Source organism: Somniosus microcephalus, chromosome 6, assembly GCF_052327205.1.
Source record: "Somniosus microcephalus isolate GS21.2 chromosome 6, FLI_Smic_1.0, whole genome shotgun sequence".
Classification (NCBI taxonomy): domain Eukaryota; kingdom Metazoa; phylum Chordata; class Chondrichthyes; order Squaliformes; family Somniosidae; genus Somniosus; species Somniosus microcephalus.
In genome coordinates, this window is record NC_140992.1 from 187,292,736 (window position 1) to 187,319,687 (window position 26,952).

Here is a 26,952-nt window from a genome sequence, read left to right on the forward strand (position 1 = left end):
GTTTCCTACATTACAACAGTGACTACCTCAGTGGCTGTAAAGCGTTTCAGGGCATCCCGAGGTCGTGAAAGGCACTATATAAATGAAAGTCTTTCTCTCTTTCATTCACTGTCTCGTTCTAGCCTGGAATGCTTCAACTCCCCCACCACCACCCACCACACAATAAAATGTGGTCAGCCCTTCCTCCTTACTAATTGCCTTTCTCGGTTTATATTGTAAATCTTAAGTAATATGAGCAGAGCAAGATCTTTCAATTACACAGAGGTCTGTTCTGAAACAAAAGAAACAACTTCCAGTAAATTCTGATACACAAGAGGTGCGCACTGTGTCCTGAAGGAGAGGTCAACGGGTACACATTGTACGGTGTGTGTGCCAGTTGATAATAAAGTGGGCAGGAGTTGAAAGGAAAGCCCTCCTCACCTCTCCAGTGGTCCAGAGTAGGTCAGGGCATCAACAAATGGGGAAAATCACAAATATGAATGCACATCTCACTGCTTTGTGCAGGAGGACGCTAGCAGACTAGCAATGAAACTGAATCTGCCAACAGGGAATACTTGGTCAATAATATCGGCACAGAGTCAGCATTTGTTGCACCAGGAGAGACCAGGCAGGGATTGGGATCACTGCTCGAGTTGGACACAAGAGATACAGAACTGACAAGAGATAGTGGTTTATAGTTTCTAGGGTCTCTGTGGTGTAGCAGGGACTGTTGGTAAACCAGGGCCCTAAAATATATCATTTATCTGTAGTGTAATTGGTGGGATTGATTTGATTTAATTTAATTTCAATTAATTAAAGGGTAAGTCATGGCAGGACAGCCCAGTGCCGTGGTATGCTCCTCCTGCGCTATGTGGGAACACAGGGACACTTCCTGTGTCCCTGACAACTACGTGTGCAGGAAGTGTGTCCAGCTGCAGCTACTGGCAGACCGCATTGCGGTGCTGGAGCAGCGATTGGATACATACTGAACCATTCGCGATGCTGAGGACGTCGTGAATAGCACGTTTAATCAGTTGGTCACACTGCAGATAAAGGTGGCACAGGCAGAAAGGAAACGGGTGACCAACAGGCAGAGTACAAGGCACAGGCAGATAGTGCAGGGGTCCACTGTGGCCATCCCCCTCTCAAACTTTGGATACTGATGGGGGGGATGGCTTACCAGGGGAAGGCAGCAGCAGCCAACTTCCTGGCACCAGGGGTGGCTCTGCTGCACAGGACAGGAGGAAAAAAGAGGGGGATTCTATTGTAAGGGGAATAGATAGGCGTTTCTGCGGCCGCAAACGAGACTCCAGGATGGTGTGTTGCCTCCCTGGTGCAAGGGTCAAGGATGTCTCCGAGCGGCTGCAGGGCATTCTGGAGGGGGAGGGTGAACAGCCAGCTGTCGTGGTGCATATAGGTACCAACGATATAGGTAAAAAACAGGATGAGGTCCTAAAAGCTGAATATAGGGAGTTAGGAGGTAAATTTTGAAAAAAGGACCTCAAAGGTAGTAATCTCAGGATTGCTACCAGTGCCACGTGCTAGTCAGAGTAGAAATAGAAGGATATTTCAGATGAATACGTGGCTAGAGGAATGGTGCCAGGGGGAGGGATTCAAATTCCTGGGACATTGGAACCGGTTCTGGGGTAGGTGGGACCAGTTCAAACCGGACGGTTTGCACCTGGGCAGGGCCGGTACCGATGTCCTAGGGGGAGTGTTTGCTAGTGCTCTGGGGAGGATTTAAACTAAAATGGCAGGGGGTTGGGAACCTGAGTGGGGAAACAGAGGAATGGGAAACAAGGATAAAAGCAAAAGACAGGAAGGAGAAAAACAAAAGTGACAGGCAGAGAAATCAAGGGTTTAAATCAAACATGGCCAAAGTAAATAATAATTCTAAAAGATCTAAGAGCGTTAAAAAAACAAGCCTGAAGGCTTTGTGTCTTAATGCGAGGAGCATTCGTAATAAGGTGCATGAATTAGCTGCGCAAATAGAGGTAAACGAATATGATATGATTGGGATTACGGAAACATGCCTCCAGGGTGGCCAAGGTTGGGAACTTAACATCCAGGGGTATTCAATATTCAGGAAAGATAGGCAGAAAGGAAAAGGAGGTGGGGTAGCATTGCTGGTTAAAGAGGGGATTAACACAATTGAAAGGAAGGATATTAGCACTGATGATGTGGAATCTGTATGGGTAGAACTGAAAAATACCAAGGGGCAGAAAACGTTAGTGGGAGTGGTATATAGACCTCCAAACAGTAAGGCAGAGGTCGGGGATGGCATTAAACGGGAAATTAGAGAAGCGTGCAATAAGGGCACAGCAGTTATCATGGGTGACTTTAATCTACATATAGATTGGGCTAACCAAATTAGTAACGATACTGTGGAGGAGGAATTCCTGGAGTGTATACGGGATGGTTTCCTGGACCAATATGTCGAGGAACCAACTAGAGATCAGGCCATCTTAGACTGGGTATTATGTAATGAGAAAGGATTAATTAGCAATCTTGTTGTGCAAGGCCCCTTGGGTCGGAGCGATCATAATATGATAGAATTCTTCATTAAGATGGAGAGTGAAATAGTTGACTCAGAGACTAGGGTCCTGAATTTAAATAAAGGAGACTACAATGGTATGAGGTGCGAGTTGGGTAGGATTGATTGGGGAATGTCACTCAAAGGGTTGACAGTGGATGGGAAATGGCAAACATTCAAAGATCGCATGGATGAACTACAGAATTTGTTCATCCCAGTTTGGCATAAAAATAAAACAAAAAAGGTGACTCAACCGTGGCTAACAAGGGAAATTAGGGATAGCATAAGATCGAAGGAGAGGACATATAAATTGGCCAGAAAAAGCAGTAAACCTGAGGATTGGGAGAAGTTTAGGATCCAACAAAGGAGGACAAAGGGATTAATTAAGAGGGGGATAATAGATTATGAGAGTAAGCTTGCAGGGAACATAAAAACTGACTGTAAAAGCTTTTATAGATATGTGAAGACAAAAAGATTGGTGGCGTCAAGCGTAGGTCCCTTGCAGCCAGAATCAGGGGAATTTATAATGGGGAACAAAAATGGCAGACCAATTAAATACATACTTTGGTTCTGTTTTCACAAAGGAGGACACAAATAACCTCCCAAAGATGTCGGGGAACATAGGGTCTAATGAAAGGCAGGAACTGATAGAAATCAGTATTTGTAGGGAATTTGTGTTAGAGAAATTGATGGGATTTAGGGCCGATAAATCTCCAGGGCCTGATAATCTACATCCTAGGGTACTTAAGGAAGTGGCCCTAGAAATAGTAGATGCATTGCTGGTCATCTTCCAAAATTCGATAGACTCTGGAACAGTACCCATGGATTGGCAGGTAGCTAATGTTACCCCCACTGTTCAAAAAAGGTGGTAGAGAGAAAACGGGGAATTACAGACCGGGAAGCCTGACATCGGTAGTGGGGAAAATGCTAGAGTCCATTATAAAGGATGTAATAGCAGAGCACTTGGAAAAAAGTGACAGGATCGGACAAAGTCAACATGGCTTTACAAAAGGTAAATTGTGCTTGACTAGTCTACTGGAATTTTTTGAGGATGTAACTGGTAAAACAGATAAAGGAGAACCAGTGGATGTGGTGTATTTGGATTTTCAAAAGGCTTTCGATAAGGTCCCGCATAAGAGATTAGCATGTAAAATTAAGGCACATGGGATTGGGGGCAAGGTATTGACTTGGATAGAGAACTGGTTGGCAGACAGAAAGCAAAGAGTTGGAATAAACGGCTCTTTTTCCGAGTGGCAGGCAGTGACTAGTGGGGTACCGCAGGGATCGGTCCTTGGACCCCAGCTATTCACAATATATATTAATGATCTGGACGAGGGAACTAGATGGAATATCTCCAAGTTTGCAGACGACACAAAGCTGGGTGGGCGTGTTTGCTGTGAGGAGGATGCCGAGAAACTCCAGTATGATTTGCACAGGTTGGGTGATTGGGCAGAAGCATGGCAGATGCAATATAACGTGGATAAATGCAAGGTTATCCACTTTGGTGGCAAAAACAGGAAGGCAGATTATCTAAATGGCAATAGATTGGGAGAAAGGGAAGTGCAACAAGACCTGGGCGTCCTTGTGCACCAGTCGCTGAAAGTAAACATGCAGGTGTAGCAGGCGGTTAAGAAGGCAAATGGTATGTTGGCCTTTGTAGCGAGAGGGTTTGAGTACAGGAACAAGGATGTCTTGCTGCAGTTGTACAGGGCCTTGGTGAGGCCACACCTTGAGTATTGTGTGCAGTTTTGGTCGCCTTATCTGAGGAAGGACGTCCTTGCCATGGAAGGAGTGCAGCGAAGATTCACCAGGCTGATATCTGGGATGGCAGGAATGACGTATGAGGAGAGATTGGGTCGATTGGGCTTATACTCACTGGAGTTTAGAAGAATGAGAGGGGGTCTCATCGAAACTTATAAAATTCTAACAGGACTCGACAGACTAGGTGCTGGAAGGATGTTCCCGATGGTCAGGGAGTCCAGAACCAGGGGTCACAGTCTAAGGATAAGGGGTAAGCCATTTAGGACAGAGATGAGGAGGAATTTCTTCACCCAGAGACTGGTGAACCTGTGGAATTCTCTGCCAAAGAAGGCAGTAGAGGCCAATTCATTAAATATATTCAAGAAGGAGTTGGATATATTTCTTAAGGTTAAAAGGATCAAGGGATATTGAGAGAAGGCAGGAACAGGGTACTGAATTTGGATGATCAGCCATGATCTCATTGAATGGCGGAGCAGGCTCGAGGGGCCGAATGGCCTACTCCTGCTCCTATCTTCTGTGTTTCTATGTGTGCGAAAGACAAGCCCGGGGGGAGAAAGCGGATTTTTAGTAGTAATTTTGAGTAATGCGACAGGAGATTAACAAATACTTCTATTTTTAGATTAATACTTTTTGCCATTCTAATTCTCCGGAGGAGGCGGACCTGTGTGAGAGTGGCAGCGGGACCTGAGAGAAGGCGGATCGGCCATAAAAGAGCGCTGCAGAGGAGGCCCAACACCGGAGTGCTGCGAGTTGGGAAAGGGTCCGAGAGCAGGAGCAGTCAAACAACAACAACTGCGAAACCGCTAAAGTGACGTCACAACCAGGACCTGGTGAGCATTTCTATAGTCCAGTCGTTGAAGTAAAAGTAAAGTCTCTAGTTTAGAGTAAGTAGTGTTTAAAGGGAAGGAAGGTCCCTAGTGTATTTAATATTCTTTAATTTAAAGGAAGTAAAGGGAGTAAATTAAGGGTAGGACACAGCAGGGCAGCTCGGCAGCATGGAGTGCTCCTCCTGTTCTATGTGGGAAGTCAGGGACACTTTCGTTGTCCAGTGCAAACACATGTGCAGGAAGTGTCTCCAGCTGCAGCTACTCAACATCCGCGTTTTGGAGCTGGAGCTGCGGCTGGAGTCACTGGAGCATTCGCGAAGCGGAGATCTTCGTGGATAGCATGTTTAACAAGGTGGTCACACCGCAGGTAAAGAGTGCACAGGCGGACAGGGAATGGGTGACCGCCAGACAGAGTAAAAGAACTAGGAAGGTAGTGCAAGAGTCCCATGGGTCCATCTCCCTCTCCAACAGATTTTCCGTTTTGGATACTGCTGGGGGAGATGGTTTCTCAGGGGAATGCAGCAACAGCCAAGTCTGTGGCACTGCAAGTGGCCCAGCGGCACAGGAGGGGAGGAAAAAGAGTGGGAGAGCAATAGTGGTAGGGGATTCTATCGTAAGGGGAACAGATAGACGTTTCTGTGGCCGCAGACGTGACTCCAGGATGGTATGTTACCTCCCTGGTGCCAGGGTCAAGGATGTCACTGAACGGCTCCAGGGCATTCTGAAGGGGGAGGGCGAACAATCAGAGGTCATGGATCACATTGGTACCAACGACATAGGTAGAAAAAGGGATGAGGTCCTGGAACAAGAATTTAGGGAGCTAGGTAGCAGATCAAAAAGCAGGACCTCAAAGGTTGTAATCTCTGGATTACTCCCGCTGCCACGTGCTAGTGAGTATAGGAATAGCATGATAGAAACATAGAAGATAGGAGCAGGAGTAGGCCATTCGGCCCCTCGAGCCTGCTCCGCCATTCAATGCGATCATGGCTGATCATCCAAATTCAGTACCCGGTCCCTGCTTTATCCCCATACCCCTTGATCCCTTTAGCCTTAAGAAATATATCCAACTCCTTCTTGAATATATTTAATGAACTGGCCTCTTCTGCCTTCTGTGGTAGAGAATTCCACAGGTTCACCACTCTCTGGGTGAAGAAATTCCTCCTCATTTCTGTCCTAAATGGCCTACCCCTTATCCTTAGACTGTCACCCCTGGTTCTGGACTCCCCGACCATCGGGAACATCCTTCCTGCATCTAGTCTGTCCAGTCCTGTCAGAATTTTATAAGTTTCAATGAGATCCCCTCTCATTCTTCTAAACTCCAGCGAGTACAAGCCCAATCGTCCCAATCTCTCCTCATACGTCATTCCTGCCATCCCAGGTATCAGCCTGGTGAATCTTCGCTGAACTCCTTCCATGGCAAGAACATCCTTCCTCAGATAAGGCGACCAAAACTGCACACAATACTCAAGATGTGGTCTCACCAAGGCCCTGTACAACTGCAGCAAGACATCCTTGTTCCTGTACTCAAGCCCTCTCGCTATGAAGGCCAACATACCATTTGCCTTCTTAACCGCCTGCTGCACCTGCATGCTTACCTTCAGCGACTGGTGCACAAGGACACCCAGGTCTCGTTGCACTTCCCCTTCTCCCAATCTATTGCCATTCAGATAATAATCTGCCTTCCTGTTTTTGCCACCAAAGTGGATAACCTCACATTTATCCACATTATATTGCATCTGCCATGCTTCTGCCCAATCACCCAACCTGTCCAAATCATCCTGTAGTTTCTCGGCATCCTCCTCACAGCACACATGCCCAACCAGCTTTGTGTCATCTGCAATTTTGGAGATATTACATCTAGTTCCCTTGTCTAGATCATTAATATATATTGTGAATAGCTGGGGTCCAAGGACCGATCCCTGCGGTACCCCACTAGTCACTGCCTGCCATTCGGAAAAAGACCCGTTTATTCCAACTCTTTGCTTTCTGTCTGCCAACCAGTTCTCTATCCAAGTCAATACCTTGCCCCCAATCCCATGTGCCTTAACTTTACACGCTAATCTCTTATGCGGGACCTTATCGAAAACCTTCTGAAAGTCCAAATACACCACATCCACTGGTTCTCCCTTATCTATTTTACCAGTTACATTCTCAAAAAATTCCAGTAGATTGGTCAAGCACGATTTACCTTTTGTAAATCCATGTTGACTTTGTCCGATCCTGTCACTGTTTTCCAAGTGCTCTGCGATTACATCTTTTATAATGGACTCTAGCATTTCACCCACTACCAATGTCAGGCTTACTGGTCTGTAATTCCCCGTTTTCTCTCTACCACCTTTTTTGAATAGTGGGGTAACATTAGCTACCCTCCAATCCATGGGTACTGTTCCAGATTCTATCGAATGTTGGAAGATGATCAGCAATGCATCTACTATTTCTAGGGCCACTTCTTTAAGTACCCTAGGATAGAGCAGATGAATGCGTGGCTAAAGAGTTGGTGCAGGAGAGAGGGCTTTAGTTTCCTGGATCACTGGGTCAGTTTCTGGGGAAGGTGGGACCTGTACAAGTCAGATGGGTTGCACCTGAACCAGAACGAGACCAACATCCTTGTGGGGAGGTTTGCTAGTACTGTTGGGGGGGGGGGGCAGTTTAAACTAACTTGGCAGGGGGATGGGATACGGAGTGGAGCTATAGTAGGGGGTGATGCACAGCCAAATATAGAGGAAAAAATAAGTCAGCCTGGAAGGCAGAGCAAATATGTAACGGCACAAGGGAGTATGGCAAGGCTGGATGGCAATTATTTTAATGCAAGGAGGCTTGCGAGTAAGGCAGATGAATTGAAGGTGTTGGTGAACACATGGGAGTATGATATTGTTGCTATCACAGAGACATGATTGAGGGAGGGGCAGGACTGGCAGCTCAATATTCTGGGGTATAGAATCTTCAGGCGAGAGAGAGAGAGGGGAGTGTAAAAGAGGAGGGGGTGTAGCAATATTAATCAAGGAGTCAATTACTGCAGTAAGGAGGGGTGATATCTTAGCAGGTTCCTCTAATGAGGCCATATGGGTAGAACTTAAAAATAAAAAGGGGGCAAGCACGTTGTTGAGGGTGTACTATAGGCCCCCAAACAGTCAGGGGGAGATAGATATGTAGGCAAATCTCAGAGAAGTGTAGAAATAATAGGGTAACACAGGTCCACAACCCCTTATCCGAAACCTTTGGGACAAGATGTGTTTCGGAATTTGGAATTTTTCAGATTTCAGAACGGTAGCTCTTTGACATTTTTACAGTGAAATTAAACTCAAAATCACAAAATAACAAAAAATATCAGAGAGCAGCAGACGCACGTGTGACTGGTAGCAGTGCTGAGACACAACTGACGCCTCACACCTGCGTGGGTCAAGCATCGGCCGCGTTGGGTCATGTGTGGCGCTACTCGGGTCATGTCGTGCACACGAGTGACGCTCCACGAAAAAACTTTCGGTTTTCAGAGCTTTTCGAATTTCGGAATTGCGGATAAGGGGTTGTGGACCTGTAATAGTAGGGGATTTCAACTTCCCCAATATTAACTGGGATATAGTCATAGTGTGAAAGGCTTAGAGGGTGCGGAATTCTTAAAGTGCATCCAGGAGAGCTTTTTGAGACAGCATGTGGAAAGTCCTACAAGAGAGGGGGTGGTACTGGACCTAATTCTAGAGAATGTAGCCGGGCAAGTGGTAGAAGTGTCAGTAGGAGAGCATTTTGGTGACAGTGACCATAATTCGGTGAGATTTAAGGTAGTCATGGAAAAGGACAAAGATGGACCGGAAATAAAGGTTCTAAATTGGGGGAAGGCCGATTTTAATATGATAAGGCAGGATCTGGTCAAAGTGGACTGGGATCAGCTACTTGTAGGAAAATCCACATCAGAGCAGTGGGAGTCTTTCAGAAAGGAAATAGAGAGAGTACAACGCCAACATGTTCCCGTAAAGGTCAAGGGTGGGACCAACAAGCCCAGGGAACCCTGGATGTCAAGGGATATACAAGAATGGATTAGGAAAAAAAGGGAGGCTTTTGGCAGATACAAAGGACTAAAAACAGTGGAAGCCCAAGAGGAGTATAGAAAGTGCAGGGGGGTATTTAAAGAAATTAGGAGAGCAAAGAGGGGGCATGAAAAAACACTGGCGGGCAAAATAAAGGAAAATCCCAAGGTGTTTTATAAGTATATTAAGGGCAAGAGGATAACTAGGGAAAGAGTAGGGCCCATTAGGGACCAAAGTGGCAATCTGTGTGTAGAGCCAGAAGATGTGGGTGAGGTTTTAAATGAATTTTTTGCATCTGTGTTCACTATGGAGAAGGACGATGTCAGAATAGAAGTCAGGCAAGGGATTGTGATATACTTAAACAAATTAGTATCGAGAGGGAGGAGGTACTGGCGGTTTTAGCAGGCTTAAAAGTGGATAAATCCCCAGGCCCAGACGAGATGTATCCCAGGCTGCTGTGTGAGGCAAGGGAGGAGATTGCAGGGGCTCTGACACAAATTTTCAGAACCTCTCCGGCCACAGGGGAGGTGCCAGAGGACTGGAGGACAGCTAACGTGGTACCATTATTCAAGAAGGGTAGTAGGGATAAACCAGGGAATTACAGGCCAGTGAGCCTAATATAAGTGGTAGGAAAATTATTGGAAAAATTCTGAGGGACAGAATTAGTCTCCACTTGGAGAAGCAGGGATTAATCAGGGATCGTCAGCGTGGCTTTGTCAGGGGGAGATCATGTCTAACCAATTTGATGGAATTTTTCGAGGTGGTGACTAGGTGTGTGGATGAGGGTAATGCAGTTGGTGTAGTCTACATGGACTTCAGTAAGGCTTTTGACAAAGTCCCGCATGGGAGACTGGTCAAGAAGGTAAGAGCCATGGGATCCAGGGCAATTTGGCACATTGGATCCAAAATTGGCTGAGTGGCAGGAGGCAGAGTGTGATGGTCGAAGGTTGTTTTTGTGACTGGAAGCCTATGTCCAGTGGTGTACCGCAGGGATCGGTGCTGGGTCCTTTGCTGCTTGTAGTGCACATTAATGATTTAGATATGAATGTAGGGGGTATGATCAGTAAGTTCGCAGATGACACGAAAATTGGTGGAGTGGTAAATAGCGAGGAGGGAAGCCTCAGGCTACAGGACGATATAGATGGGTTGGTCAGATGGGCAGAACAGTGGCAAATGGAATTTAACCCTGAAAAGTGTGAGGTGATGCATGTTGGACTAACAAGGCAAGGGAATACACAATGAATGACAGGACCCTAGGAAGACAGAGGATCAGAGGGACCTTGGTGTGCATGTACATAGGTCCCTGAAGGCAGCAGGACAGGTAGATAAGTTGGTTAAAAAGGCATATGGGATACTTATATTCTATGCCCCGGCTAATGAAGGCAAGAGCAGGGAGGTTATGATGGAGCTGTACAAAATGCTAGTTAGGCCACAGCTGGAATAATGTGTGCAGTTCTGGTCGCCACACTATAGGAAGGATGTGATTGCATTGGAGAGGGTGCAGAGGAGATTCACCAGGATGTTACCTGGGCTGGAGCGCTTCAGCTATGAAGAGAGACTGGACAGGCTGGGGTTGTTTTCCTTAGAGCAGAGAAGGCCGAGGGGGGACCTGATTGAGGTGTACAAAATTATATGGGGCATAGATAGGGTAGATAGAAAGGAACTTTTCCCCTTAGTAGAGGAGTCAATAACCAGGGGGCATAGTTTCAAGATAAGGGGCAGGATGTTTAGAGGGAATTTTAGGAAAAACTTTTTCACCCAAAGGGTGGTTGGAATCTGGAACTCACTGCTTGAAAGGGTGGTAGAGGCAGGAACCCTCACAACATTCAAGAAGCATTTAGATGAGCACTTGAAACGCCATAGCATACAAGGCTATGGACCAAGTGCTGGAAAATGGGATTAGATTAGATAGGGCTTGATGGCCAGCACGGACACGATGGGCTAAAGGGCCTCTTTCTGTGCTGTATAACTATGACTCTGTGACTAACTAGGGGGCATAGTCTCAGGATAAGAGGTCAGCCATTTAAGACTAAGATGAGGAGGAATTACTTCACTCAGAGGGTTGTGAATCTTTGGTAGTCTCTACCGCAAAGGGCTGTGGATGTTGAATTGTTGAGTATATTCAAGGCTGAGAGCGATAGATTTTTGGACTTAAAGGATTTGGGGATCGGGCGAGAAATGGAGTTCAGGTCGATGATCAGCCATGACCTGATTGAACGGCAGAACAGGCTCCAGGGGCCTGCTACTGCTCTTATTTCTTATGTTCTTAGAAACATAGAAACATTGCAGATAGGAGCAGGAGCAGGCCACTTGGCCCCTCGAGCCTGCTCCGCCATTCAATGAGATCATGGCTGAGCATCCAATTTCAGTACTTTGTTCCTGCCTTCGCTCCATATCCCTTGATCCCTTTAGCCTTAAGAAATATATCTAACTCCTTCTTGAATATATTTAATGAACTGGCCTCTACTGCCTTCTTTGGTAGAGAATTCCACAGGTTCACCAGTCTCTGGGTGAAGAAATTCCTCCTCATCTCTGTCCTAAATGGCTTACCCCTTATCCTTAGACTGTGACCCCTGGTTCTGGACTCCCCGACCATCGGGAACATCCTTCCTGCATCTAGTCTGTCTAGTCCTGTTAGAATTTTATAAGTTTCAATGAGATCCCCTCTCATTCTTCTAAACTCCAGCGAGTACAAGCCCAATCGACCCAATCTCTCCTCATACGTCATTCCTGCCATCCCAGGTATCAGCCTGGTGTATCTTCGCTGCACTCCTTCCATGGCAAGATCATCCTTCCTCAGATAAGGCGACCAAAACTGCACACAATACTCAAGGTGTGGTCTCAGCAAGGCCCTGCAAAACTGCAGCAAGACATCCTTGTTCCTGTACTCAAACCCTCTCGCTACGAAGGCCAACATACCATTTGCCTTCTTAACCGCCTGCTGCACCTGCATGCTTACCTTCAGCGACTGGTGCACAAGGACGCCCAGGTCTCGTTGCACTTCCTCTTCTCCCAATCTATTGCCATTCAGATAATAATCTGTCTTCCTGTTTTTGACACCAAAGTGGATAACCTTGCATTTATCCACGTTATTTGCATCTGCCATGCTTCTGCCCAATCACCCAACCTGTCCAAATCAAACTGGAGTTTCTCGGCATCCTCCTCACAGCACACACACCCACCCAGCATTGTGTCGTCTGCAAACTTGGAGATATTACATCTAGTTCCCCCGTCCAGATCATTAATATATATTGTGAATAGTTGGGGTCCAAGGACCGATCCCTGCGGTACCCCACTAGTCACTGCCTGCCACTCGGAAAAAGAGCCATTTATTCCAACTCTTTGCTTTCTGTCTGCCAACCAGTTCTCTATCCAAGTCAATACCTTGCCCCCAATCCCATGTGCCTTAACTTTACACGCTAATCGCTTATGCGGGTCCTTATCGAAAGCCTTTTAAAAGTCCAAATACACCACATCCACTGGTTCTCCCTTATCTATTTTACCAGTTACATCCTCAAAAAATTCCAGTAGATTAGTCAAGCACGATTTACCTTTTGTAAATCCATGTCGACTTTGTCCGATCCAGTCACTGTTTTCCAAGTGCTCTGCTATTACATCTTTTATAATGGACTCTAGCATTTTCCCCACTACCGATGTCAGGCTTACCGGTCTGTAATTCCCCGTTTTCTCTCCACCACCTTTTTTGAAGAGTTAGTATATATTAGCTACCCTCCAATCCATGGGTACTGTTCCAGAGTCTATCGAATTTTGGAAGATGACCAGCAATGCATCTACTATTTCTAGGGCCACTTCCTTAAGTACCCTAGGATGTCGATTATCAGGCCCTGGGGATTTATCGGCCTTCAATCCCGTCAATTTCCCCAACACCATTTCCCTACAAATATTGATTTCATTCAATTCCTCCCTCTCATTAGACCCTATGATCCCCGACATCTCTGGGAGGTTATTTGTGTCCTCCTTTGTGAAGACAGAACCAAAGTATGTATTTAGTTGGCCTGCCATTTCTTTGTTCCCAGTTATAAATTCCCCTGATTCTGACTGCAAGGGACCTACGCTTGACTTCACCAATCTTTTTCTCTTCACATATCTATAAAAGCTTTTACAGTCAGTTTTTATGTTCCTTGCAAGCTTACTCTCATAATCTATTTTCCCCCTCTTAATTAATCCCTTTGTCCTCCTTTGTTGAATCCTAAACTGCTCCCAATCCTCAGGTTTACTGCTTTTTCTGGCCAATTTATATGTCCTCTCCTTGGATCTTATGCTATCCCTAATTTCTCTTGTTAGCCACAGTTGAGTCACCTTTTTTGTTTTACTTTTATGCCAAACTGGGATGAACAAATTCTGCAGTTTATCCATGCGATCTTTGAAGGTTTGCCATTGCTTATCTACCGTCAACCCTTTGAGTGACATTCCCCAATCAATCCTACCCAACTCGCGCCTCATACCATCATAGTTTCCTTCATTTAAATTCAGGACCCTAGTCTCTGAGTCAACTACTTCACTCTCCATCTTAATGAAGAATTCTATCATATTATGATCGCTCCGACCCAAGGGGCCTCGCACAACAAGATTGCTAATTAATCCTTTCTCATTACATAATACCCAGTCTAAGATGGCCTGATCTCTAGTTGGTTCCTCGACATATTGGTCCAGGAAACCATCCCATATACACTCCAGGAATTCCTCCTCCACAGTATATTGTTACTAATTTGGTTAGCCCAATCTATATGTAGATTAAAGTCATCCATGATAACTGCTGTGCCCTTATTGCACGCTTCTCTAATTTCCCTTTTAATGCCATCCCCGACCTCCACATTACTGCTTGGAGGTCGAAATACCACTCCCACTAACGTTTTCTGCCCTTTGGTATTTCTCAGTTCTACCCATACAGATTCCACATCATCAGAGCTAATATCCTTCCTTACAATTGTTAATCCCCTCTTTAACCAGCAATGCTACTGTTACATCCGTGTACAATAAGACACAGACTGCAGAGAACCGTACAACAGGTGTTTATTCAATGTGGCTCACACTGCAACTGATCTGTACAGATTACTACTCAGTGTTATATACAGGTGTGGTCACTGCCGGTACTGCAGTATACATGAGCTGTAAAACATAGTTCCCCCCCTTAAATGTATATACATTACAGCTACCCCACCTCCTTTTCCTTTTTGCCTATCTTTCCTGAATATTGAATACCCCTGGATGTTGAGTTCCCAACCTTGGCCACCCTGGAGCCATGTTTCCGTAATCCCAATCATATCATATTCGTTTACCTCTATTTGTGCAGCTAATTCATCCACCTTATTACAAATGCTCCTCGCATTAAGACACAAAGCGGCTTGTTTTTTTAACGCTCTTAGGTCTTTTAGAATTATTATTTACTATGGCCATGTTTGATTTGAACCCTTGATTTCTCTGTCTGCCACTTTTGTTTTTCTCCTTCCTGTCTTTTGCTTTTATCCTTGTTTCCCTGTCCTCTGTCTCCCCGCTCAGGTTCCCAACCCCCTGCCATTTTAGTTTAAACCCTCCCCCAGAGCACTAGCAAACACTCCCCCTGGGACATCGTTCCTGGCCCTGCCCAGGTGCAAACCATCCGTTTTGTACTGGTCCCACCTCCCCCAGAACTGGTTCCAATGTCCCAGGAATTCTTATATTCTATGCAGAGAATATTGGGTAGCGGCAGGGATGACAGGGTGATCATCACTGAAGTTGTCGTGTCTGTGTGTTGATAAAGACACTGAAGACAGGAGTTGGTTCATAGGTGTTTACTAAGCAAAGTCTGGGGGGGGGGGGGGCGGTGTTCTAACGGATATACACAATATACAGGCTTATATAGCCCGAGTGGCCATTACTGGCATTACAGCACACCTGGGGCTCTTAAAGGCACATACACTACAATTCCTCCCCTTTTAGTTAACCAGTACATCATATTTTAAGTAATTATTAATTACATGTTATAAGAAAAATAATATACACATTGCTGTAGTTAATTAATTATAAGTCAGTCTCTCAGGAGGCTTCCTGACTCGGTCCAGATAACGCCTCGGGGGTGTAGTAGGTTCTTTTGGCAAGGCTGATTCGGCTTGAATGCCAGTGTCGGGTTCATCTGGTTCCAGTATCACCGGATCGGAGGTAGATATGGGTATCTCTACTTCATCGTTAGACGTATAGAGTTGTGGTGTAGGTTGTCCCTTTTCGGATGACTCTATGATCTGGTCAGCATGGCGCCTTATTATGCTTTCTCCGATGTCCACGGTATACATCAGTGGTCCTAGTCGTGTGCAAATAGTTCCAGGCTGCCATTTCTCGGTACGGTAGTCCCGGGCCAAAACTTGTTGACCTATCTGGAAGGTTCTAGTTGGCCTTTCATTCATGCCTTGAAATTGCCGGTTCTCCACGTCCCTTCTGATGTTGGGCTTGACCAAATCCAGCCGGCATCTTAGGTTTCTATTGAAGAACATCATGGCGGGAGTTTGGTTGGTAACCATATGTGTTGCATTCCTGCATGCAAATAAGAAGTTATCCACCTTGTGCTGAAGTTTTGTGTCTTCATTACCCATGGCCTTTATGGCCTTCTTGAAGGTCTGGACAAACCTTTCAGCCAATCCATTGGTGGCGGGATGGTATGGGGCGGACGTGTAGTGCTTAACCCCATTGTTTTTTTAAGAACTTCCTGAATTCTTCGGACACAAATTGCGGTCCATTATCAGAACAGATCTGTTCCGGCAGCCCATTCCTGGCAAATATGGTCCTTAATACTGTGATGGTTTTTTCCGTGGTGGTGGAGGACATCTTTATTACCTCCGGCCACTTGGAGTGTGCATCAACCGCGATTAAGAACATCGAGTCCATAAATGAACCAGCAAAGTCGATGTGCACCCTTTGCCAGGGAGATGAGGGCCACTCCCATGGATGTAGAGGGGCTTGTGGTGGAGCGTTTTGTACCTTCTGGCATCCTAGGCAGCTCTTGGTCATTTCTTCGATGTCTCCATCGATACCTGGCCACCATACAAATGCCCTAGCTAGGTTCTTCATTTTCACTCCACCCAGATGCCCCTCGTGAAGCTCCTTTAGCACTTTATCCTGGAGTTTGGGTGGAATCACCACTCTGGATCCACACATCAAGGTTCCTCGGCACACTGACAGCTGTTCTCTTTTTTGCGAGAATGCTGGCAACAGTGGTTCGCCATGTGCTGGCCATCCCTTCACTGTTAAATCATAGACCCGTGAGAGAGTCGGGTCATTTCTCGTCTCCCTTTCAATGGCAGAATTTGTTACTGGTAGACATTCCACTATGGTTGAGTGGAACATCTCCACTGGGTCTACTGTAGGTGCCTCTTCTACCGTTGGCAACGGTAGGCGCGATAAACCGTCAGCATTCCCATGCTGTTTTGATCCTTTGTATTCTATGTTGTATTGGTATGCCCCTAGAAAAAGGGACCACCTCTGTAGCCTTTGCGCTGTCATAATGGGAACACCCTTTTTAGGGTTGAATATGGAGATGAGGGGTTGATGGTCAGTCAACAAGGTAAATTTTTGTCCATGTAGGTAATGGTTGAATTTCTTCACTCCCCATACCAGGCTGAGTGCTTCCCTGTCGATTTGGGCATAGTTACGCTCAGCTGAGTTTAATGGGCGTGACGCAAAAGCTATCGGCCGTTCTGAGCCATCAGGGAATTTATGGGATATTACTGCTCCTATGCCGTAAGGGGATGCATCGCACGCCAGTCTGATTGGCAGTGATGGGTTGTAATGAGCCAAAACTTCTTCGGATGTGATTAAGTCTTTGCATTTATGGAAGGCACGTTTACAGTCTTCGTTCCATTTCCAAATCACTCCTGTTTGTAGAAGTTCATTAAGAGGGTGTAGAAGAATTGATAAGTTCGGTAAAAATTTATGATAGTAATTTATTAATCCCAGGAACGACCTTAATTGTGAAACATTTTCAGGTGCTGGGGCTTTTATGACCGCTTCAATTTTTTCAGGTGACTTATGCAACCCTTCCTTATTATGTGGCCACAATATATCTGATTTTGGAAAAATTTGCACTTGGGGCGATTTGCTCGTAGGCCCCGTTCTTTCAGCCTAGTGAGCACCTGCTCCAAATTGGCAAGGTGCTCGTTGTCGTTTTCTCCTGTTACAAGGATGTCATCTAGGTAGCATTGAGTCCCCGGAATCCCTTGCAGGACTTGCTCCATAGCTCTTTGCCAGATAGCTGGAGCTGATGCTACTCCAAAAACCAGTCGATTGTACTGGTACAGGCCTGTGTGTGTGTTTATCGTGAGATACTTTTTAGAGGCCTCCTCAACCTCCATCTGTAGATATGCCTGTGCCAAGTCAATTTTGGTGAAACGTTTCCCTCCGGATAGTGAGGCGAAAATATCTTCTATCCTCGGAAGAGGATACTGTACTGTGTGAAGGACCGAGTTTACAGTCACCTTGAAGTCTCCACAGATGCGAATTTTTCTCTGTTCTTCAGATTTATCATTATTTAATGCTTTTTTCATGACTGGAGCGATGGGTGTTGCCCACTCGCTCCAATCTATTTTGGATAATACGCCTGCCTTTTCCAAATTCTCCAGCTCTGCCTCGACTGCTGGACGAATTGCGTATGGCACCGGTCTTGCCTTAAAAAACTTGGGAATTGCTGCATCTTCCACTTTTATTGAGGTGGTGATGCCTTTCAAGGTTCCTAGTTTCTCTTGAAACACTTCTTTGGCGTTGGCCAAGATGTCTTTTAATCGTTCAGGTATGATGTCATCATTGTTTATTTTCTTACTGGTCACCGTCAGTGCCTGAATGGAGTGCCAGTCTAAACGTATCTTTCTGATCCATTCACGTCCCAACAACGGTGGACCACCATCTTGTAGAATGTATAAATACAACTTTTGTATTTCTTTGCCGTTGTATACAACTGGCACCCTTATTTTTCCTTTGGGGTATACTTTCTGCCCCGTATATGTTTTTAAGATAATGGATGTGTCTTTTAGAGGTATATGCGAAAATAGCCTCTCGTAATCCCGTCGATTTATTACGGTTAGAGCCGATCCTGTATCTAGCTCCATTTTAACAGGGGACCCTGCTATCGTGAGGGTAACCCAAATGGTTTGGTAATCATCTTTGGCAAGTACATTATGTAATTTGAGACAGCTTAGTCTCTTGTTTTCGGAGTCGCTATCGCTCTTCTGGTCTTCAGAGCTACTGTCGGTCATCATTTGTACCTTCCTGTACTTTCCTTTATTGATTTTTTTTTTTCTGTCTGCGGATTTATTTTGTCCAGATCGGCATACCCGTGCAATGTGTCCAATCTTTCCGCATTGCCTGCATGCTTTGTCCTTGAACCAGCAGTCCTTCTGGTTATGGGTGGATCTGCCGCAGCGATAACATCTTTCGAAACCCTGTGTCATTTCATGGGTGCCGAAGTTCTGTGTCTTTTGTTGTATCGCTGCAGCTCCTCTTGCTGCTGCTTCGTCTGATACAGCCATATTGAAAGCTTTGTCCAATGTTAAATCTTTTTCAGAAAGCAGCCTTTTTTGTGTTCCTTCACTTAAGAGACCGCAAACGAATGTGTCTCGAAGATAATCTGCTAGTCCTGCCCCGAATTGGCAGTACTTTGATAGCTTTCTTAATTCGGTTAGGTAATCAGCGTTACTTTCATTCTTGTGTTGATTTCTCTTGAAGAATTTGAATCGTTCCGCTATCAGCAGCGGTGTTGGGTTTAAGTGCTCCTGCAGGGTATCAACAATTTCTTTAAAATTCTTGTCCTTTGGTTTGGCTGGAGTGATTAAATTTTGTAACAGCCCGTATGCCTTTGTGCCCATTAGGTTCAGTAGTACTGAAGCTTTTTTTTCATCTTCTATTCCATTTGCAGTGCAATATACCTCTACTCTTTCTACGTATGTGGTCCAATCCTCTATTTCGCTATCAAAAGCATCAATATTGCCAGACTTAGGCATTTCAGAAAAGATATGGCGCTTCCCGCGCTTTCCCGCCGCTGCTGCCAATGACAACGCTGTTTCCCGCGGTTTCCGTTCTTTGTTTTTTTATTTGTTTACAGTTGGAGACTCGTTCCCGCCGGACTTTCTCTGCAGGTCTGAACGCTGAGCTGCTTGCCGCGCCGGCCGTCTCCCGAGTGCTCCCTCCCAGTCCGTTATTGCTTGCCTCCGATTTCGCTGCCTGTCTCAGCTGTAGAGCCAGCCGCTGGAGCCCCAGCCTGACGCCCAGGAAGGATTAGCGCAGTACCTGCCACCAGCTTGGCCAGCTGGTGAAACCACAGCTTCTCTCACTTTCTTGAGTCTTCTGGATGCCCGAGGAATCGATGTCCTGGAGGTGCTGCCGAATTGCAGGTAAGTCCGTTTCCACTTCGTCGCCACTGTAGTGTCCATGTGTTGATAAAGACACTGAAGACAGGAGTTGGTTCATAGGTGTTTACTTAGCAAAGTCTGGGGGGGGTTCTAACGGATATATACACAATATACAGGCTTATATAGCCCGAGTGGCCATTACCGGCATTACAGTGTTGAGATACCACGGCAAACGTGGGAGTCGAGACCAGAGTTAGTAAAACACAACTGCTTTAATCAACCTCATGGCAAAGAGGAACTGGAAAAGCCCGCGCACCCACTTAAATACTCCCCAGACAGGAAGTGCTCCCGGCAGCCTGTCCCTGCGGGAAACAAGTTGCTGGAGGAAAGGGCCCCCGGCTGGGGGCGACTGCTTAAACTGTCCGTGCCGCCGTGAGCGGATTATGTCCAGTGGTGGCGTGTCGCCACAGAGCTCCCCCCAGAATCCGCTTAGGAGGAGTGGACGAGTCGTGACGGTGGTCTGATGATTCTGCCGGAGCGGCTCCGAGTGGTCGCCGGTCTAGTTGGTGGGACCGGGCGGTTCGCCGCCAGCTCTGCTGGCTTGCTGGCGGGACAGCCTCGAGTTGGAGGCCGGGCCATGGGGACCTGTTCCCCTGGTTGTGTGTGTGCTGGTTTGAGCCGGTCGATGGAGACTGTGTCGACCCTGTCGCCGAGTCGCAGCTTGAAGACCTTGTCCCCGGTTTGTAGTACATCGTACGGTCCGTCGTACGGGGGTCGCAGGGGCCCGCAGTGCACGTCGTGTCGCACGAAGACGAAGCGCGCCTGCTGTAAGTTTGGCGGGACATGAGGTGCGAGTTCGCCGTGTCGGTTGACCGGAAGTGGGGCGAACTGCTGAGCGGAAGAGAAAGAGTTGAGCCGCTGCTGTTCGGCCGACCAAAGCGTGGTAGCCTCCGGAAGGAATTCGCCTGGGACGCGCAGCGGTTGTCCGTAGACTAACTCCGCAGCCGAGGACTGGAGGTCTTCCTTGACCGCGGTGTGTAGGCCTAGTAGCACCCACGGTAGGCGGTCAGTCCAGGTACTGTCCTGCAGACCGGCGCAGAGTGAGGCCTCGAGTGACCTGTGGAAGCGTTCACACAGCCCATTGGCCTGCGGGTGGTACGCCGTGGTTCGGTGGAGCGTCACCCCGAGGTTGCGTGCTGTGGCCGTCCAGAGTTCGGAGGTGAACTGGGCGCCTCTGTCGGAGGTTATGTCGGCTGGTACGCCGAACCTTGCGACCCAGGTGTTAACGAACGCCCTGGCGATGTCGGCTGTAGTGGTGGAGGGCAGCGGCACTGCCTCAGGCCAGCGTGTGTAGCGGTCGACCATCGTGAGGAGATAAATTTGGCCTTGCGATGGCAGCAGAGGACCGACGATGTCGACGTGTACGTGGTCGAAGCGGCGGCTGGGTACCTCGAAGTCTTCCAGGGGTGCTTTTGTGTGTAGCTGTACCTTAGCCCGTTGGCAGGCGAGGCAGGAGGTGGCCCAAGTCCGAACATCTTTGCTGAGGCCGCGCCAGACGAAACGCTGGGAGAGGAGTTTGACGGATGCACGGGCACCCGGATGGGAGAGCGCGTGTAGCGCGTCGAAGATGCGGCGGCACCGGGTTGCAGGGACGACCGGCCTGGGTTGGCCGAGTGAGACGTCGCAAGTGACTGCCGTGGCTTCGGGCCCGTGCGCGACCTTGGCTAGGCGTAGCCCTGGCAGGCTGGTAGCCGCCGAGAGGAGGTCTGGGTCCGTTAGCTGGGCCGCTGCTAGTTGCGCGTAGTCGACCGCGAGGTGATTCGCGCAGATGGCGGGACGGGAAAGGCAGTCGGTGACAACGTTGTCTCTACCGGAGACGTGCTGGATGTCCGTAGTAAACTCGGACACGGCCGCGAGCTGGCGTTGCTGCCTAGCGGACCAGGGTTCGGTGTGCTTGGCCATCGCGTATGTGAGCGGCTTGTGGTCCACGTACGCGGTGAAGGGGCGGCCTTCCAAAAGGAACCTGAAATGGCGGACCGACAGGTGGAGCGCAAGAAGCTCGCGGTCGAAAGTAGCGTATTTGACCTCCGGGGGGGCGCAGTTGGCGGCTGTAGAAGGCAAGTGGCTGCCACGCGCCATTGACCCACTGCTCGAACACTGCTCCGACCGCGTGGTCGGAGGCGTCGGTAGTGAGCGCGACCCGGGCATCGGCCCTCGGGTGCGCGAGCAGGGTGGCGTCGGTGAGCGCGTTTTTGGTGGCGTCGAAGGCGGCTGACGTGTCAGTGGTCCAGGTTACGTCCATCTTGCCGGATTTACCTCGGAGGGAGTCGTATAGGGGCTTCATGAGGGCTGCAGCTCTGGGGATGAACCTGTTGTAGAAGTTCACCATCCCGAGGAACTCCTGGAGGCCCTTGATGGTTTTGGGGCGGGGGAATTGCTGGACGGCCTGCAGCTTGTTGGGCAGGGGGACGGCCCCAGCAGGGGTGATGTGGTGACCGAGAAAATCGATCTCGGTTAGGCCGAATTGGCACTTCGCCGGGCTGAGGATGAGCCCGTGTTGGGCTAGGCGCCCGAACAAGATGCGAAGGTGTTCGAGGTGTTCCTGTTTGGAGGAGCTGGCAACGAGAATGTCGTCTAGATAGACGAATAGGAAGTTCAGGTCCCGGAGGACTGAGTCCATAAGGCGCTGGAAAGCCTGGGCTGCATTCTTGAGGCCGAAGGGCATCCTCAGGAACTCGAACAGGCCGAATGGGGTGATGACGGCCGTTTTGGGGATGTCCGCGGGGTGTACGGGGACTTGGTGGTAACCGCGCACCAGGTCGACCTTGGAAAAGACGGTTCGTCCGGCCAGTCGGGCCGAGAAGTCCTGGATGTGTGGCACCAGGTATCGGTCGGGGGTGGTGGCGTCGTTGAGGCGGCGGTAGTCCCCGCAAGGGCGCCAGCCTCCGCCGGGCTTGGGGGCGATGTGGAGGGGGCGAGGCCCAAGGGCTGCTGGAGCAGCGGATGATGCCGAGTTGTTCCATGGTGGTGAACTCGGCCCGCGCGATTTCCAGCTTGGCCGGGTTGAGTCTGCGGGCGTGGGCAGAAACCGGGGGGGGGCCAGTGGTGGGGATATAGTGCTCCACACCGTGTTTGGCAGCTTTGGCCGAAAAGGTCGGGTTAGTGAGGGCGGGAAACTTGGCTAGAAGTGCCGAGTAGTCGTCCGTGGCTCTGGCGAGGCAGTAGGTCGTCAGGCCGGCCGAACGGGCCGGGGTGAATGCACCAGGGATGGGGGCCATAGTGTTGATGTCGACGAGGCGGTGCCTCGGGATGTCGACAAGGAGGCCGTGGGCGCGTAGGAAGTTGGCACCGATGAGTGGGCAGAGGACCCTGGCTGTGAGGAACTCCCAGCGGTAGCGGCGGCCTGCGAGGTCGAGCGTGACCATGCGGGTGCCATATGTGCGGATGTCAGAGCCATTGGCTACGGCCAGCGTGCTACCCCGTGTGCCGCGTTGGATTTCGAGGGCGGAGGCGGGGGTGATGCTGTGCTGGGCCCGTGTCGCACAGAAATCGGCGGTTGGTTCTGTCGTCGGTGACGTACAGTAGAGGCCCCTTTTGCCCCGCGGCCATCGCGGGAGCCGGTGCGGGGTTTGAAAGTGCACGGTGGTGTGCAGCGTTGGGCCCTAGTGCCAAAACGGGTGTGGTAGTAACAGTGACCCGGAGTGGTAGGGCGGTTGGGCCTAGTGGGCCGGGAAGACCGCGTGGTCGTTGCCGTGAGGTCGGGCGCGACGTCGTGAGCGGACTGCGCAGAGAGCAGCCGGTTGGCCTTTTCGGCTATCTCATTCAGGTCCGTGGAGCCAGACTCCATAATGAGCGGGCGGATGCTGGCGGGGAGCTGCCGAATGAAAAGCGTGCGAAAGAGGGCGCCGGTGTTTTTGTCGTCCGAGAGGGACAGCATGTGGGAAAGCAGATCCAACGGTGAAGCGTCACCAAGGCCGGGGAGGTCAAGGAGTTGGCAGTTGCGCTGGTAAGAGGACGTTTGAAATTTTTTAAGGAGCGCAGCCTTCAGATGTTCGTACTTGCCTTCCACTGGTGGATCCTGCAGCGCTGCCCAAACCTTGGGGACTGTGGCGTAGGTGAGAGAGGAGACGAGATGGTCGTACTTTGTGGTGTCGACTGTAATGTGTTTCAGCCGGAATCTGGACTCAGCTTGAACAAACCAGGCTTCGGCCAGGTTCTCCCAAAAGTCCGGTAGTTTAACCGTGACTGCGTTTGTATCCGCCATGCTAGCTTAGGATTCGTCCTCAGCGTCAGGGTCACCAGTGTTGAGATACCGTGGCAAACATGGGAGTCGAGACCAGAGTTAGTAAAACACAACTGCTTTAATCAACCTCATGGCAAAGAGGAACTGGAAAAGCCCGCGCATCCACTTAAATACTCCCCAGACAGGAAGTGCTCCCGGCAGCCTGTCCCTGCGGGAAACAAGTTGCTGGAGGAAAGGGCCCCCGGCTGGGGGCGTCTGCTTAAACTGTCCGTGCCGCCGTGAGCGGATTATGTCCAGTGGTGGCGTGTCACCACAACAGCAGACCTGGGGCTCTTAAAGGCACATACACTACAGAAGTTGTGAGAAGGAATGGCCTGCGTGCTACAATGAGAAGCTGTCTATGGACAGGTCATGGGTCATATGGCTTTAGAAAGAAAGACAGACTTGCATTTATATAGCGCCTTTCACAACCACCGGACGTCTCAAAGTGCTTTACAGCCAATGAAGAACTTTTTTTTTTTTTTGAAGTGTACTCACTGTTGTAATTTATTTTAGACTGAAAGTGAATGAACAGGTTCTAACTGAGAAAATACTATGTAGAAGACAAAAGCTCAGTTGGTTGGACTGTGCACAGGAAAACCTGAATGGGAGAGTGATAATGAGCAGTCAGCTGTTTGAACTGGCATAGGGACAGGGCACTGACCAACGCTAATGACATCTTTGGCTAGTCCAAATTGTTGATGACTGACTCCTCACACTTGCTCCCAAACCGAGAGACCGCTTAGTTACAATTACAATTTGGAAACCCACCACGCATTTACAATTTCATGCTTAATAGCAAACAGCAGAATTCTTCCCTACATGGATTATAATTGCCGATGCAAAGCTACACCCCAGTGTGTGGCACACCTTGCTCAAGCATCAATGTGCTGTGCCAAAGTGCCACTCTCCCACTGGTAGTTTAGGTGGAGTTCAGGAGTACCAGTGTCCAGAAAGCGCATTGCTTTTTTTGCACTATGAATGTATTAGTCGAAGGAAATAAAGTTATCTTGGAATGTGCATTACAATAGGATGAAACGGTTTCCATTTTTCCCTCCCATCTTCTCCTTTAACCCCCTTGTCTTCAAGCGGATGACTCAAGACCAACTGCCTCGGTACCAAGCTCTGGAATTCCTTCCCTAAACCCCTCTGCAACTCCACCTCTCTTTCCTCCTTTAAGATGCTCCTTAAAATCTACTGCTTTGACCAAGTCGTCTGTCCCAATGTCTGCTTCTTTGGCTCGGTGTCAATTTTTTTTTTCTCTGCGCCATGGGACATTTTATTACACAAAAGGCGCTATATAAATGCAAGTTATTGTTTCAAAATATTAATAACAAATTATTAATTCTGCCAAAAAAAACCTCTCCAGTGAGATTAGAATTATTAGAATGGCTGTGATACTATCCACAATTGAATTGCTTGTTGATGTACACCACCTTAATTAAGTTTTAAAGAATGACCACCTAGCAAAGGTTGTTTCAGCTTACTAGGCATGTTACTACAACAACAATACAACCACAACAACAACTACTGCAACAACTTATATTTATATAGTGCCTTTAAGTCCAAGGCTCTTCACAGGAGTATTATAAGACAAAAAAAATTTGACACTGAGCCACATTAGGAGAAATTAGGACAGATGACCAAAAGCTTGGTCAAAGAGGTAGGTTTTAATTAGCGTCTTAAAAGGAGGAGAGGCGGAGAGGATTAGGCAGGGAATTCCAGAGTTTAGGGCCTAGGCAACAGAAGGTACGGCCACCAACGGTTGAGCGATTATAATCAGGGATGCTCAAGAGGGCAGAATTAGAGGAGCGCAGATATCTCGGGGGGTTATGGGGCTAAAGGAGATTACAGAGATAGGGAGGGGCGAGGCCACGGAGGGATTCGAAAACAAGGATGAGAATTTTGAAATCAAGGTGTTGCTTAACCAGGAGCCAATGTAGGTCAGCGAGCACAGGGGTGATGGGAGAACAGGACTTGGTGCGAGTTTTAGATGACCTGAAGTTTACGTAGGGTAGAATGTGGAATGTGCTGGAATAGTCAAGTCTAGAGGTAACAAAGACACGGATGAGGGTTTCAGCAGCAGATGAGCTGAGGCAACGGCAGAGACAGGCGATGTTACGGAGGTGGAAATAGGCTGTCTTAGTTATGCCGCGGCTATGTGGTCAGTTAGAGATATATTACCCGACACCGCTCCCTTTGTACTTTTTTTTTTGCACCAATTTTCTCCCCCATTTTCCCATCCTCTTCTCCTGAAGGCACTGGCTCCTGTTGGGATAGAGTTGCATGGGCCCTAATCACCCTCGGATACCTCATCCAAGTGACCATTCTTCTTGTGTCAGCCCAGGCAGTGACTATCTGTTATTATTTGGCCATGCTAGGCAACACCATGGTCAGACCTCGCGCTGCCCTTGCCCGAGGGGCACACAACACTCCTTCTTGCAGGGGTCACTATACAATAATATAGGAACCCATACCGATTTTCCACATCTTAGCTTTGGGATACAAAGACAAATTGTACCCCTTTTATCACCTCCCTAGCTCAGATCAGCTAACAGCACATATCAGAAGCGAGCCTGCGGCCTCCAGGTTTGTGAGGCTACCACTATGCTTTATCACTCAGATTTTTTTTTAAATAAAACCAACTGAAAAGCAGACGAGAACACATACACATCTATATACAGATTTGTGGATGATTGTTTGCTTAAATACATGAAACAGCAAAAAATTAAAAATTAAAATTATTTTGGAGCCAGAGAGTAAAAGGGCGAATACAATGAAACTCACTCTGCATCGCACGATAGGGGTGTGAAATCGAGCTTGTGCTTTGCCCTGAAGAACAGGCTTGTCATTCGGATCTCCATCACCGCCGGCGGCTGAACCGGAATAGCGACGGCAAACAGAGCCAACTGGGGTGGCAGCGAGTCTCCGCTTCTCAACTTCTTCTGCCCATGCAGGAATTTCAGCTTCCCGTGGAAACGCAAGGCCTGGTGGAATTAAATGGAACGGATTAGCTGTTGTTGACCTCTACAAGAAAAAAAATTAATAAAAGAACTAATTTTATTGGGTTTTGCCAACACTCTGAAGTGAGAGTTCAGCAAATCATTCTATTACAGATATATAAGCAAATAAGGTGATGTAGACCTGATGCTCCTGAATGTCCACATGGTCTAACCTTCACCTACAACCCTAGAACTTGGCTTTCTCAGTGGCTTAG

The 26,952-nt window shown here is 48.1% G+C and overlaps 1 protein-coding gene across 1 annotated transcript in view; it reads right to left on the bottom strand.

The window, feature by feature from the left end:
* Positions 1-26,952, bottom strand: part of LOC147116242 (aryl hydrocarbon receptor-like) — a 144,206-nt gene that overhangs the window by 39,101 nt on the left and 78,153 nt on the right. The window contains 1 exon segment of the mRNA XM_085991021.1: positions 26,523-26,722. Within this exon segment, the coding sequence (XP_085847147.1) occupies positions 26,523-26,722 (200 nt within the window).